This window comes from Poecile atricapillus, chromosome W (assembly GCF_030490865.1).
Source record: "Poecile atricapillus isolate bPoeAtr1 chromosome W, bPoeAtr1.hap1, whole genome shotgun sequence".
Classification (NCBI taxonomy): domain Eukaryota; kingdom Metazoa; phylum Chordata; class Aves; order Passeriformes; family Paridae; genus Poecile; species Poecile atricapillus.
This window is the reverse complement of record NC_081288.1, coordinates 104,296,531-104,310,415: the sequence shown is the minus strand read 5'-3', so window position 1 is coordinate 104,310,415 and position 13,885 is coordinate 104,296,531. Positions and strand designations below refer to the sequence as shown.

The following is a 13,885-nucleotide window of genomic DNA, read 5'->3' as shown; positions in this document are numbered from 1 at the left end:
GCTCCCCCGAAATTGGGATTTGGCCGTAATTGATATAAAAGACTGCTTCTTTCAAATTCCCTTGCACCCTGATGACGCCCCACGGTTTGCCTTCTCGGTGCCCACCCTCAACCGAGAAGCCCCAATGAGGAGATTCCACTGGCGGGTGTTGCCACAAGGCATGAAGAATTTACCCACCATCTGCCAGTGGTATGTCTCCTCATTGCTGTCTCCCGTGCGCAAAGAGATGGGGGAGGTCATCATCCATCACTATATGGATGATGTCCTAGTGTGCGCCCCCCATGACGATCTACTCACCCGATCACTTGACCGAGTGGTTAAGGCTTTAACATCTGCAGGCTTTCAACTCCAGGAGGATAAAGTTCAACGGATGCCACCCTGGAAATATCTGGGTCTGCGGATTGCTGAGAGGACCGTTGTGCCTCAAAAATTGGCAATAAACAGCAATCCGAAAACCTTGTCAGACCTTCACTCGCTGTGTGGGACCTTAAACTGGGTCAGGCCTTGGCTGGGCCTTTCCACTGGAGACCTAGCCCCCCTCTTCACACTTTTGAAGGGGGAGAAGGAGCTGAGTTCTCCCAGGACCCTGACCCCAGAAGCGAGGAAAGCCCTGGAGAAAGTAGAAGAGGCGCTTGTCGAAAGACAGGCGCATCGGTACGAACCGACCCTGCCTTTTGAGTTTATTGTGCTCGGGAGAATGCCACACCTCAGTGGGCTGATTTTTCAGTGGGACCAGGGCTCAAAGGATCCCCTCTTGATCATAGAGTGGGTTTTCTTGAGCCATCAAAGGTCCAAAAGTGTCACCCGGCCACAGGAGCTGATGGCTCAGCTCATCGGGAGAGCTCGGGCCAGGCTTCGGGAGATGGCTGGGTGCGACTTTGCATGCATTCGGGTACCAGTCAGCTTGTCTCGGGACAAAGAGTCCCCAGATAAGCTGAAAAAAGAAATGTTTAATCAGTTACTTCGGGAAAATGAGACACTCCAGATTGCTTTGGATAGTTTTGAGGGCCAAGTCTCTGTTCATGCCCCTGCCCACAAATTTTTCAATTCCAAATTCGAACCAATTCCAAAAGAAGTACGGAGCAGGAAGCCCCTCAAAGCCCTGACTGTGTTCACTGACGCATCCGGGGCATCTCACAAGTCTGTGGTGACTTGGAGAAATCCTGAGACTCAGCAGTGGGAAGCAGATGTTCAATATGTGGAGAGATCTCCACAGGTTGCTGAGTTGGATGCAGTCGTCAGGGCCTTTGAGAGGTTCTCTGAACCTTTCAATTTAGTCACTGATTCGGCCTATGTTGCAGGGGTGGTTGCCAGAGCAGAACACGCTGCCCTGAAGGAGGTCTCTAACCCAAAATTGTTCGAGTTGCTTTCTAAATTAATATATACTGTTTCCCACAGGAAGCAACCATTTTTCGTGATGCATGTGAGGTCGCACACAGATCTCCCCGGCCCAGTAGCCGAGGGAAACCAGATGGCTGATTCCCTCGCTGCCCCTGTTTCCATGGCTCAGCTCCCCGATCGGTTCCAACAAGCTAAGCTGAGCCACCAAATGTTCCATCAGAATGTGCCTGGCCTGGTCCGCCAATTCCACCTGCGGCGGGATCAGGCCAGAGCCATTGTGGCCACATGCCCCCATTGCCAGACCACCGTCATGCCCTCTCTAGGGGCGGGGGTGAACCCTCGAGGCCTGGGGAGCTGTGAGGTGTGGCAGATGGATATAACTCACATTCCCGAATTTGGCGGGCTGAAGTTCGTACATGTATCCATAAACACTTTCTCAGGGGCAGTCTTTGCTTCTGCCCACACAGGAGAGAAAGCCGAGCATGTCTGCAAACACCTCATGCAGGCTTTCTCTGTGCTGGGGGTCCCCAAAGAGCTAAAGACAGATAATGGCCCAGCATACACTTCCAGAAAACTGGAAGAATTCCTGCAGAGTTGGGGAGTGACACATAAGAGAGGCATCCCACACTCCCCCACCGGCCAAGCGATTGTGGAGCGAGCCCACCAGTCGCTCAAACGCGTCCTAAAACGTCAATGGGATTCAATGAAAGGTTGCGCCCCTCAGGATAGGCTATCAAAGGCGCTGTTTACTATCAATTTTCTGAACTGTACTGATACTAATCCCAATCCTCCAGTGGCACTGCACTTTAACTCCACCAGCAACTACGAGCTCCAACATCGCCCTCCAGTGCTGGTCCGGGACCCAGAAACCCAAAAGATCATGGGTCCATTCGATCTGGTGACCTGGGGGCGAGGTTACGCTTGCGTCTCCTCGCCCCAGGGACTAAGGTGGATCCCACAAAAGTGGGTGAAACCTTATGTCCCAAAACATCCTACCAGGCCACCAGATGAGCAAGAGGATGTCGCTGCGTCCGTGCAGGCCGCCCCAGTAACCCCCGAGGACGACGAGGAGGAGGAATGTCTCGAACCCCTTTTCTCTATTGATTTTTTGCTCTCCCTTTATGTTAACTGAAGTATTTGTTTTCCTTTATTTTTAGAGAGCCATCAGAAGGATGACCACCCCGAACGTCGCACTGGCCACCGTGCTCCTGCAGGATGGGGTGTCTCCGGATGGCTCTCTTCTGTTATAAGGACCATATTATAGATTGTTTTTGTAATTTTTTATTATTTTAGGTACATTCGCGGTGTTGCGGAAGTGTTTAATTCAATCCATCCTTTCTTTGTTATCCCCCCCACGGCAAGTTAACTATGTTGATGTAAACCCTCTTTCCCCTCCTCCTCCTCCTCCCTCTCCCGCTCCCGAATGGTTTGCTGTACCCTCTGCTCCCCTAGACCCCACGCCTTCCTCTGTTTCTTAAAAGGAAAGGGGGAGATGTTGCCGCCCATATTGCTTGGTTTTATTAAGTTCAGAGGTGGTTTACCCCAGTTGCTCCCCGGTCATAAAGAATGGTTTGTCCCCAGTTGCCCATCATTGTAGACCCTTCCCATTTTTCCAGATTGTTCCCCATCCATCACCCCAATCCTGCCCCTAAGCCCTGTCAATCTATGTGAACCCCCACCTTTTGTTCCAGTTCTTTCCTTGCCTATCATCCCTTCCTCGACGCCCCATTGATTGTACAGTTGCTTTCCCCCCCCCCGGGTCCCTACCATTGGTCCTGCATATTGTAATCCCCACCCATAACCCCTCCGTTGCTGTTGTCCCATTGGTCACCATATGAGCCGCCCACGGTCCTTAAAACCTGGCGCATGGGGGTGCCCAGGGTCTCGGCTCAGACCTCTCCCCTGTGATCCCAGCCCTGCACCTGTTGGAATAAACTTGTTCCTGGGAAATCGGGAGAGCTTGAGCACTCTTTCTCCCTTCGTCACAACCCGTGTCGCCCTGTGAGCCACGACGCCAGAGCGCAGAGGAGCTCTGGAGGTTCCAGGTTGAGCCTCGCAGTGCTTGCCTGGTTCCCCACTCCTGCCGCTGACATCGGCCACAGCTAGCCGAGGCAAAAGGGGCCGAGCGGGCAGCGACAACCTGTAGTATTCAGCTGCTGCACAAAGCTGGTGGGAGCAGGTGCCTTCCACCTCCAGGGTGGTTCACAAGCACATATACAGGGTCAGGGAGTAGAGAGGTCTCCACATTCCTGGCCCCAAGCTGGGTTCCAGGTACAGTGCTGCCATGAGTTGGGCTGATGGGAGGGGACAGCCCTTTGGTAGCAGCTACATGATCAGGCCAGGCATGACTGGAACAACTGATACGACAGCAAAAGGCACACCACCCTATCATCCTTCACCAAGCTCCTTGGTTCCTTCAGACTGCTGCACTTGTATCATTAGTCTCATTTAGAAAGAGACTCCAGAGACAATGGGAAAGTGAGAGCTGGGGATAAGGAGCAATGTTATTCATTCAGGAGACATCCCCAGGGCTTCAGCAAGATGTAAATTTGCTCTATATTAGATGGTACTAAGCACACACTAACTTTAATAATCTTCCCTGCACCAGGCATATAATCACAAAAATTTGCCTTAAAATCTGGATGGTGATTGACATTTAAAAGGCCAACATCTCTGTTGAGTTGGCTGGGAAGGAAATGCATAAAGGGACAGAGCAGAGAAGGAAGGTGAGAAGAGAAACAGAGAGAAAAACAAGCAGTTTCCACAGAAATTAAATTCAGTCTGTGTTGAATATTATGATTTCCCAAACACAACTATCATCATGGTAATCAGAGATGCCATTACAATAAATACTTGCTATGGTAGAGTTTTCTACTATCTGGAGAAAATATAGATCCCATTGAAATATATTCACCTATGTTCTATTCTTACTGTGTTAAAGAGTCCTGTGAAACACTTTGTGAAGAAAAGGAAACAAATAATAAACAAGTTAAAGCAGGAATTACAAAAGGGACTACTGAACTCTGAAACAGAATAGATACATGAAACTTCATAGACAGTCTACCCAGTTTTATATTAACAATGACAAAAAAGCTCTTGCTTCAGGATAATATGCATTTCAGACAAATACTAAACTCACTTGAAATAAAAATTAACAGCAAAATTACCAAAAAGCATTAAATTCATATCCTTTATTATAACCAGGATTTCCTCAGTCTGCCTTTATTTCTTTTTGAACTAATAATAGCATTCAAAGCAACGTTATAGCTATGAAATTTACTAATTTAGATCACCAAAAGAAAGCCACCAATGATCAAGATAATTTAAATTTAAAATATCATAAAAACTACTGTTCCTAAATTAAATCCTAATTTCCTCCTAGAATATTAACAGATGTTTTATATCCAAGCATAACAGCATTTCTCCATAAAAGTAATCAAGTAAACACTTTCCATGAACCAAATGCCTTTTATTCTTGCTGCATTACAGTTTTCTAGTCTCAAGATCTAATCAGAACACCTGCAGAAAACCTGGGCTACTTTAGATGTTCTGTCCTGTATGTCTCTAAACCATTTACATTCCAGCTTCACAGTAGCAAAACTCCTTTCAGGTGACTCCTGAGGCTGCCTGTGTTCAGTTGCTAGGGCAGGATATAAGCATTTTTGACATTTATGTTTCACTCCATTTCTCCAGTGTCCCTGTGAGGGATCCCAGACCTATTACTATCTCCCAGGCTATCAGAAAGGGAAAAAAAAAACCCTGCTTTTAGTGCTCATCATATTAAAGAAAGCATATAAGAGGTTTGCATGAAGCAAATTAAAATATTTTAAACAAAACCTTTTTTGCTATCAACAGAATGCTTGATGCTTCAAGTATTAAGAAAATTGCAGGAATTACACATCTTCAGCTTGTGACAACTGGAAATCCTAGCAAGTGGCCAAAGCACTCAGAGCATGAATCAGATGGAGCAGGACCAAAGACTAAGACACACCCATAAAATACCACACGAAGGATGCCACAAGAACGGCAGGGAGCTCTGGTTCCCTCAGCTCACAGGATTTCCTCCCCTGCCAACCTAACAAAAACAATTGCAAAGCAAACTCAGAAAACTAAGCTGCACTTTTTACCATGAATGCTTGTCCAAATATTCCTATCAGAAAACAAGCCTGCTTTTAATTACCTGAGAAAGTAAGCAAGAAAGATAATTTGTGGGATATAATGCTCTGTTTTCAGGCCAAAGTGTTTTTCTCTTTTGCCACTTCTTTAAGCCACAATTGCCACATGTTTCCAGAAAGAATATATAACAAACAGGTCTAGCAATGACATTTCAAATCCTACGTGCAATGAAAGTCTGAAAAAGTCAATCAGAAATCAAATCATGGTTAAGAAATGAAGTCATTCTGTAGGTCATTTTTCAGGAAAACAGATGTTTTGAAGCTTCACTTTTCCAGCATTTTTTTTTTTCAGAAGCACCCTGGGGAAGAACCAAGAAATTCACCCTAGCTCTATGTCCAAATCATCTAATTAATTCTGTTTATGCAGGATTCCCTAGCAGTTTTCATTAGGGCATTATTTGGATTCTGCACTGGCCTGTGTTGGTGAGGTATTGAAACAGGCTTCTCACCACTGACTGGTTCCTCTTCCTTGCTTGAAAGCGTTAAGCAATTTTATCCCACAGAAATGTACAGAAAGATCATGAGATTTTATACCTTGTACATAATGTCATGTACTGTACACATTATAGGCAAATAAGGAAAAAATCCTCTTCTATATGCAGGGATACAGTATTTTTAGTGTTTCAACACATCTGCAACTAATCATCTGGCAGACAGACATGAGCCAATGCTTGAAAAGAAAAACTAGAAAAATCAATGCTCAAGTACAAACTTAAGACATTCACCTCTTGCAAGAGCTTTCCTGCTTTCTGACAGTTGCTAAAAGTATGTTTTCTTACAGTGGCCTCAAAAACCATCTCATTAGCACAAACTCTTCCTGGGGGACCTTGTAAGTGCATTTCCCTTCAGCCAGTAACGTGTTAACGTTAATTAGAACTGCTGCTGCAGGGTAAAGGAAGAGGAAATTAATTCAAGAACTGCTTTAGCAGGCCAACCTATCTTGGGGACTCTACTCACGAGAGCTGTCTGCATTTCAGTTTTGTTTAATTAGTCCCACAAAAAGCAACTGTTCTCTCTGATAAGAGCAGGGCAAGAGCTGCAAAAAACCAAAATCATCTCTTCTATGCATCAATTTAGTTCTTTAATTATTGCATTCTGACATGAAAAACTGTTCATTCCTTTCTCTCACTGGCAAATCAAGGGCATTAGTCATCGAGTTCTTTGCTCTTTGTCTTTATTCTAATGAGCCCAACACTGGAGCAGCTAGGGCTAGTAAATCCCACGGCTAACAGGTAATGAACCATAATCATCCCTGTAACATTTGCAGGAGAGGTTTTCTCATGAATTTATGACTCTACCACATATTTTACTGAGTACTATTGCCAGAGCTGTCATGCTGCATGCCGGTTTTAGTGGCTCAATGTGACTCCAGTCCTACTGGAAGAGGTGAAAAAAACTCCACCAAACCCCAATAACCAAGGCTTATAATTTGTTTCTCTCTCTGCATATTCCTCCCACCAGCCTATTGTACTCTTTGACTTTCCAGACCCTTGTAAACAAGAAATAAAGGATTCATGTCTGTCATGCACCTGGGATGGGGCAGCCCTGGATGCATGGACAGACTGGGAAAGAGGCTGAAAAGCAGTGTCAGAGAAAGGGACCTGGGGGTCCTGGTCAATGGCCAGTTGGACATGAGGCTGCAGTGCCCTGGAGCCAGGAGGGATATCCCTGTCCTGTGGGCACCAGGCCTTGCTCTGCTCTGGGGCAGCCTCACCTTAAATACTGTGTGAAGTTTTGGGTGCCACAATGTAAGAAAGACATTAATCTATTAGAGAGTGCCCAAAGGAGGGCATGAAGATGGTAAAGGGCCTTGAGGGGAAGCTGTGTGAGGAGCAGCTGGGGACACTTGGTCTGTTCAGCTGGAGACATGTCTGGGGGGAGACATGGCAGTCACAGCTTCTCCTGAGGGGAAGAGGAGCACTGAGGCACTGAGCTCTGCTCTCTGGGACCAGGGACAGGCCCCGAGGGAACGGCTGGAGCTGTGTCAGGGGAGGGTCAGACTGGACATCAGGGAAAGGTTCTTCCCTCAGAGGGTGTCGGGCACCGAACAGGCTCCCAGGAATGGTCATGGCCCCGAGGCTGCCAGAGCTCCAGGAGCGTTTGGACAGCGCTCTCAGGGATGCACAGGGTGGGATGGTTGGGGTGTCTGTGCAGGGCCAGGAGTTGGACTGGATGATCCCTGCGGGTCCCTCCCAACTCAGGATACATCATGATTCAGATCAAAGTATTTCTCTGAGATATAAATCTTAAAAGTTTTAATTCTTGTGTTGTATCAGGTGTAGAGAGCTAATATTCAGACTGTAGGAATAAAAGAACAAAAAAGTTTCAGATTTCTTACAGATTTAGAAATACATTGTCAGTTTCTAGAGAATTCCTTCCAAATTTAGATCTCTGAGGTCTGAACTTCAATACTTTCATACTGTAAGTGACACCAATTAAAATATTTTCCTATTTACACTGTATTTTTTCATCTTCCAAACCACAAAATCAGTTTTCTCTGAACTGTTTGAATTTTTTTTTATAGAAGGATGTTAGTTCCTACCAAATATTCCTCTCAAAGCAATTAAAACTTATGCCACCCTACTTTACATGAGGCTTTTATAATTGTTTACCTGCTACAGACTCTTTCCCACCACCTCTCATGCAACACTAAAAAAACCTGACAGATGAAATCTTTACTAATCTAACTATCCAGATCTAAAAGACCAAATTTTTATGAAGATATTGTCTTTCAGTAACTCATTTGCCTTTTTCATTTCAATAGCACCAACTTCCAGAAGCATTTATTTTCCCAGACATTAGGTAAAGCATCAGAAAAACTAGTAACACTTCACAAGGATAGAAGAATCTGTTCTGATCAGGAAAAATTTAAAGACAAAAAACCTCAAAGCAAGCAAGTATAAATATAAAGCAGCAATTTAGAAGAATGGTCTAAATATCAAGGAAAACACCAGAACTGGCAGTTTCTAAATAAACTAGAGTCTGGTTTAAGTTAGATTAGGCACTTGATAATGAACTTGTTCTCCCCCACATTTAACTCTTAAGGAAAAAAACCTAACCAACAGCCCTCTTAAAAGGTGATGGTGGAAAATTAGGTGGAGTTTTTTGTTAGTTGCTTATTTTTGAGGGTTTGGAGATGGCTAGGAAAAAAGACAAAAGGCTTTGTGGTTTGGGGTGGGATGTTTTCCACTGAAAAGGAAAATCTCAAAGGTTTTTGCTTTGGCTGCAAAATTAGAAACTGTGTTTTCTTTTCTAGTATTAGTATATCAATTACTGAAAAAGATGAACAAAATAATTAAGAGATAAAACACAGAATTGCAACTGTAAAATATCACATTGAAAAATCTGAAGTTGTTGAGTAACAAAAACACAGTATCTGCACAAAAACCCCCTGACTTTGGAGAGCCTCAGAAGATATTTTTTCTTAATACAGGCAGAGGCTAAGAGGTCACAGCAGAAAAAAACAACCCCTAAACTCCCATTGTAGAACAGCCTAACTTCTGCAGTTCTTTCCTTCCCCCCCCCCCATGATTCAATTGTAAAGAATAAAAAATGAAACCAAAGAGCCTGGATACAGATGTTGACTGTTTTTTAAATCTTCAGAACTTTCTCACATGCCTAGGGAAAAACAGGTGCGGTCAGAATTGGTTTGTACCTCTGAGTGCTTAAGGGAAATCATATGTGCTTTCTTTTCTAAGGATGACTTCCCTTTCTGCCCCTCAAATAGCAATATATTATCATACTGCCACAACATATTCCTGATAACTGAAATGTATCAATTTAAAAAATAAATCCAACTTAAAGCATTTGACTGTTTTTATGGCTGTGTAAGAAAGAATTAGTAGATCTAAAAATCTAAACTATTAGTCTACACAGGTCTTTATTACAGGATCAACTAATTCCAGAGAATTTTCTGTGGAATGAGATAACTACTGGGAGTCAGGTGATTTCACTTCTGTGCCATGAGGCAGCTGTTGGACACAACTGTCTACACACAGACAAGGCTGATCAGCCCCTTGCACCAAGAAAATTCAGCACCTCCACAGCCTCATCCCCCAGGTTAACCAAGGCAGAACAGAGAATAAACACCATGAAAATAAAAACAGAATACCAAACCCAAGTATATTTACACCACTGTGGAACGGATCACCAGCAAGAGAGAAACTGCAAAGAAGTCAGTAGCAAAACAAGGTCAAAAAAGCAGAAGTGCTAGCAGGAAACACTGAAGTAGCTCTAGAACAAGAAAGGCTGGAGACACCAGATAAAATAAAAAATACTCAAATTGCTACTGTACCTGATACTTTCTGTCCTTTTCTCTACATTACTTGAAAACTTATGCGACAGTCCTCTTCCTTGAAAGAATCTCTATGAAATATTTCTCTCTTTTTGGTACTAAGTTTTATTTCTTGCGAAACAAATAGCAAATGAAGGACTACTTCAAAATAGATATCCACAGTTCATGTTTTGAATTAGCCAAGCTGGTCATAATACTGATATCCAAAGACACAAATTTAAAACTGCATCCAGCTCCAGGTACCTTCCAGGAACAAACACCATTACAAACATACTGCATGAACTTGTGATCGCTTAAAAGGCAGAGCTTAGGAGGAAAGCGATGTAACCTTTCAAACCAGCATTACAAAGACATTGTGGAGTTCAAAATAAATATCACAGGAAGTCAGTGGCCATGTTTCATGCATGTTGCCTGTGGTCCTACTTGCCAGTCAACAAAACAATAATCTTATCAATAGAATTCATTTATTTATGTCAAATTAACATTTTTGGTGAAAGGTGGGTAAATTCCTAAGAGGCCAAGAGCCTAAGAGAACAAAGAGCATAAGAAAGGATATTTCATGCCCAACTAAACAAGCAGAAACATCACAAAAATTTGCAAAGAGCAACCCCACAAAAAATCATCTCTTCATATGACACCTTGGGCACAAGCTAACTGTGATTTATTCCTGTGTGCAAGCAGTACTTGTCAAAGCTCATCAAATGAAGAGAGTCATTGCCCAAATTAGAGATAAATGTATACACACAAAGTACCAGTCATACCCTTAATTAAGAAGTAGCTGTGACTGGATCAAAAAGAATCCCTTCATTGCTATAAAACTGTTCAAGGAAAACAGTCATTTTAACACAGTTCTCCTGTAAGGACTGTTTTCCACTGATTTCCCAGCCCCTAGGATTAGTGAAACCAAAATGCTAATATATGATGATCCATTTTCTCATATCTTCTGCATTTCTGAAACACTGCACAGAAGACCTACTGAAAAGAGACAATTTTACTATATAGTCTTACACAATTAAGAACCAGATTCAAGGATTTTTTTATGGAACTGGTTCTGAGAAAAGTCATTGGGACGGTTACAGGATAGCCTGAAGAGAAGCACATATTCTACTTCACAGTGCTGGAAAGGTGAGAATGGTGAAGGATAAAAGTTTCTGACAACACTGGTTTGCTTAAAATTTTGCTAGTGCTAACATGACAATTTGACACAACAGAGATTACAATACTGCTTAGGCAGCATCTTTTAAGAAAATCCCCACATTACACACATAAAACAAAAACTTCTTACCTATGACTTCCGTCCAAATTTGATTTGTGGATGAAATTTAGTTTAGCATCTGCCCAATAGAGTTTCTGCTCCTCATAATCCAATGTCAGTCCATTTGGCCAATATATGTCCGTGTTAACGATAATGGAGCGGCTTGAACCATCCATCCCGGCTCGCTCTATCTTTGGCACTTCTCCCCAGTCTGTCCAGTACATGAACCTACAATTATTTGAAAAAAGAAAAGACAAAAAAAGAAAGCAATCATGTATAAATCTACAATTTTCAATAAAGACAAAGGCACTCACTGTTCTGCAGAGACAATGTCTGTAGACCCCTGCTCTACTGTGTAAGGGTCACATACCTGGTGAAACAAAGCAGGTACTTTACAAAAAGCTGAAGAAAAACAACTTAAGACAAACCCACAGTACTATATCAGGTTATACTTCCATATGTTTCTTTCTTTCCTTGGGTCAAGTGAGAAAGTTGGAGATACCCAACAGATCTTGACAACCATATAAAAATTCATCATTAAGCAGCAAAGACAGATATTACAAATTGTCATAAAAGTACAACAGCTTCTCTAATATGTGTCAGAATTTAGGGGTGAAGGTGTGCAGATTTATAGCAGACATAGCTGCATGTGATGCAGTGAAGTGGTTTTGATGGAAGATCAGTTCATGTCCTTTTATTTCCAGAGAAATTCTGAGATATGCAGCTAAGTCAACACACTTAGAAGCACAGCTTGCATCCAGTAACTGAGAAAAACACTCTGTAAAATCTTTCAAGACTGGACAAGCAAGTTTTAAAACATGTAACATAAATCAATTTTTAAACAAAATTTAACAAGTAGTAGAAAGAGGAAAGCTACTCAGTTACATTTAAGACTGAGGCAAATCCAGGGAAACCACTTTATTTTGGCTAAAGACTAGCAGAGGGTAAGAATATTTGTCCTTTTTCTGCAGGTGGTAGAAAATGGATTTATTTTTGTGGGTTGTTGACAAAATGCATAACTAAACTGAAGTAACATAGAATATAAACAGATCAGCCAAACCGTGTCCATGGTGCTTGCTGTTTTGTTGTTGCAGCTGGAAAAGACTACTGTCCTAAATTGCTTCTCATAACCTCATGACTGCAAGCATTACCTCTGTATCTGTGCTCCTCAGCCTGGGTCAGTCAAAACAATCCAGATTAGGAAAGACCTGAAGCCTTTAATCTAAATCAGATTGTCACACAACCACAACAGGTCAGTATATGGTACCCACATGTGAAGAGGCCTACCCACCCATCCTCTAAAGGGAAACAAATGTGCAGCACATTTAAGAAGCACTTGCAGATGAAGTTTTTCTTGGCAACTATATATATTCTTTAAAAAAAAATAAATTATTATTATTTTAAAGATATGTCCATGTCATATCTTCCCCCTTAATTCATGTCCACACCATGTTTGTTTTAATGTGCATCAGTATCTGTGGACAGAAATGCAGCTGATCAACACAAATATTGTCCTATTTGATTCCAAGTAAGTCATTCTTCATGGAGCAACACGTTTATCTTAACACAAAAATATCTGAAAGAACACATGAGATTTCTGTAGCCATAAACAAGTGCCTAAGATAAACTAGTTTCTCATCAGGAAGAAGGACAAACCACTAATAATTTGTAGATAGGTAGCACAGTAGCAAGGCACCTGGTCAAGCTATGCAGTAAAAAATCACAATTGAAAAAATAAATGTTAAAAAAAAGTCAGGCCACATTTCACCAGTGAGCATGTGAGAAAGAAGAGAGAAAAAGATGAACTTTTAAATTTCTTTAAGACAGCCCTGCTTTGCTCCACCTGTCAAGTCTTAAGACTTTAAAATCAAGGTTAATAACTTCCAAGGCCCTGACCAGCCAGTTAGACTGATTTTTTTGGGCTGAAACAGCTCATTAATTGCTGTACAGCCTCATATTCACTCTCACCTCTCATGCAATTACTCAAGCAAAAATAGGGAGGGGTAGTTTGGTAAGAAAGAATAGGCTCCCCAGACTTCACAAAACCAGCCCTATTTCATTTGTCAGAGGGAGACACACACACAGAGATCTGGCTTTAAGATTCAGTAATATTTCCAATCAGCTCCAGCGACCTCTGTGCACTTTCTTCTACAGTTTGGGGTTTTTTCACTATCACGTTTGTTTTTCTCCACCTTGCTTGAAAGCCTATGGGTTTTAATGTCTCCATTAAAAATCTTTGGAACCAGCTGTGCTCCAGCTGATGACAGACATGCATCTGCTTTGCAGACAAGGTAAGGGCCATTGTCCCTCTTCCCCATCCTCTTCAACCACATTAGTTATTTCAAGTACAAAAAACCAAACAAAAAAAAAACCAAAAAAAAAACCCACCACCAAAGCCCATGAGATAGAGCAAAATACTAAGAGAAAAGTAATGTTTTGTGCTAAATCATCTAGTTATACCTTGAAATACAATTAAAACTCAGGAATCTAGATTTTCATTTTACCAGCTGACTCTGGAAATGGTTGTGAGCTGTTATAAATATCTAAAAGAAGAAAAACAACAACAACAACAAAGCGTATTTCTTTTTATATGTGCTTGTAACTTTCAATATTACAGAGCCATGCCCCCCTCCAAAGAGTTAAGGAACATCAAGTGTTTGATATACACTTATGGAAGAGAGGAAGGTTCTTAGACTTAAAAAAAAAATTAAAAAATAGTTGGTGTTTTGACTGTGGCTCAGAATGTTGGTTTATCTTAAATTTTACCCATCATCAAAAATTACAAACAAACAGAGAAATAGTTTTGATAGTTTTTTCCTA

The 13,885-nt window shown here is 42.1% G+C and overlaps 1 protein-coding gene across 1 annotated transcript in view; it reads right to left on the bottom strand.

The window, feature by feature from the left end:
• The window catches only part of LOC131591765 (low-density lipoprotein receptor-related protein 6), a 145,749-nt gene that overhangs the window by 82,168 nt on the left and 49,696 nt on the right, over positions 1-13,885 (bottom strand). The window contains exon 3 of the mRNA XM_058862805.1: positions 11,096-11,293. Coding sequence (XP_058718788.1) covers positions 11,096-11,293 — 198 coding nt within the window. The remainder of the gene's footprint in view (positions 1-11,095; positions 11,294-13,885) is intronic.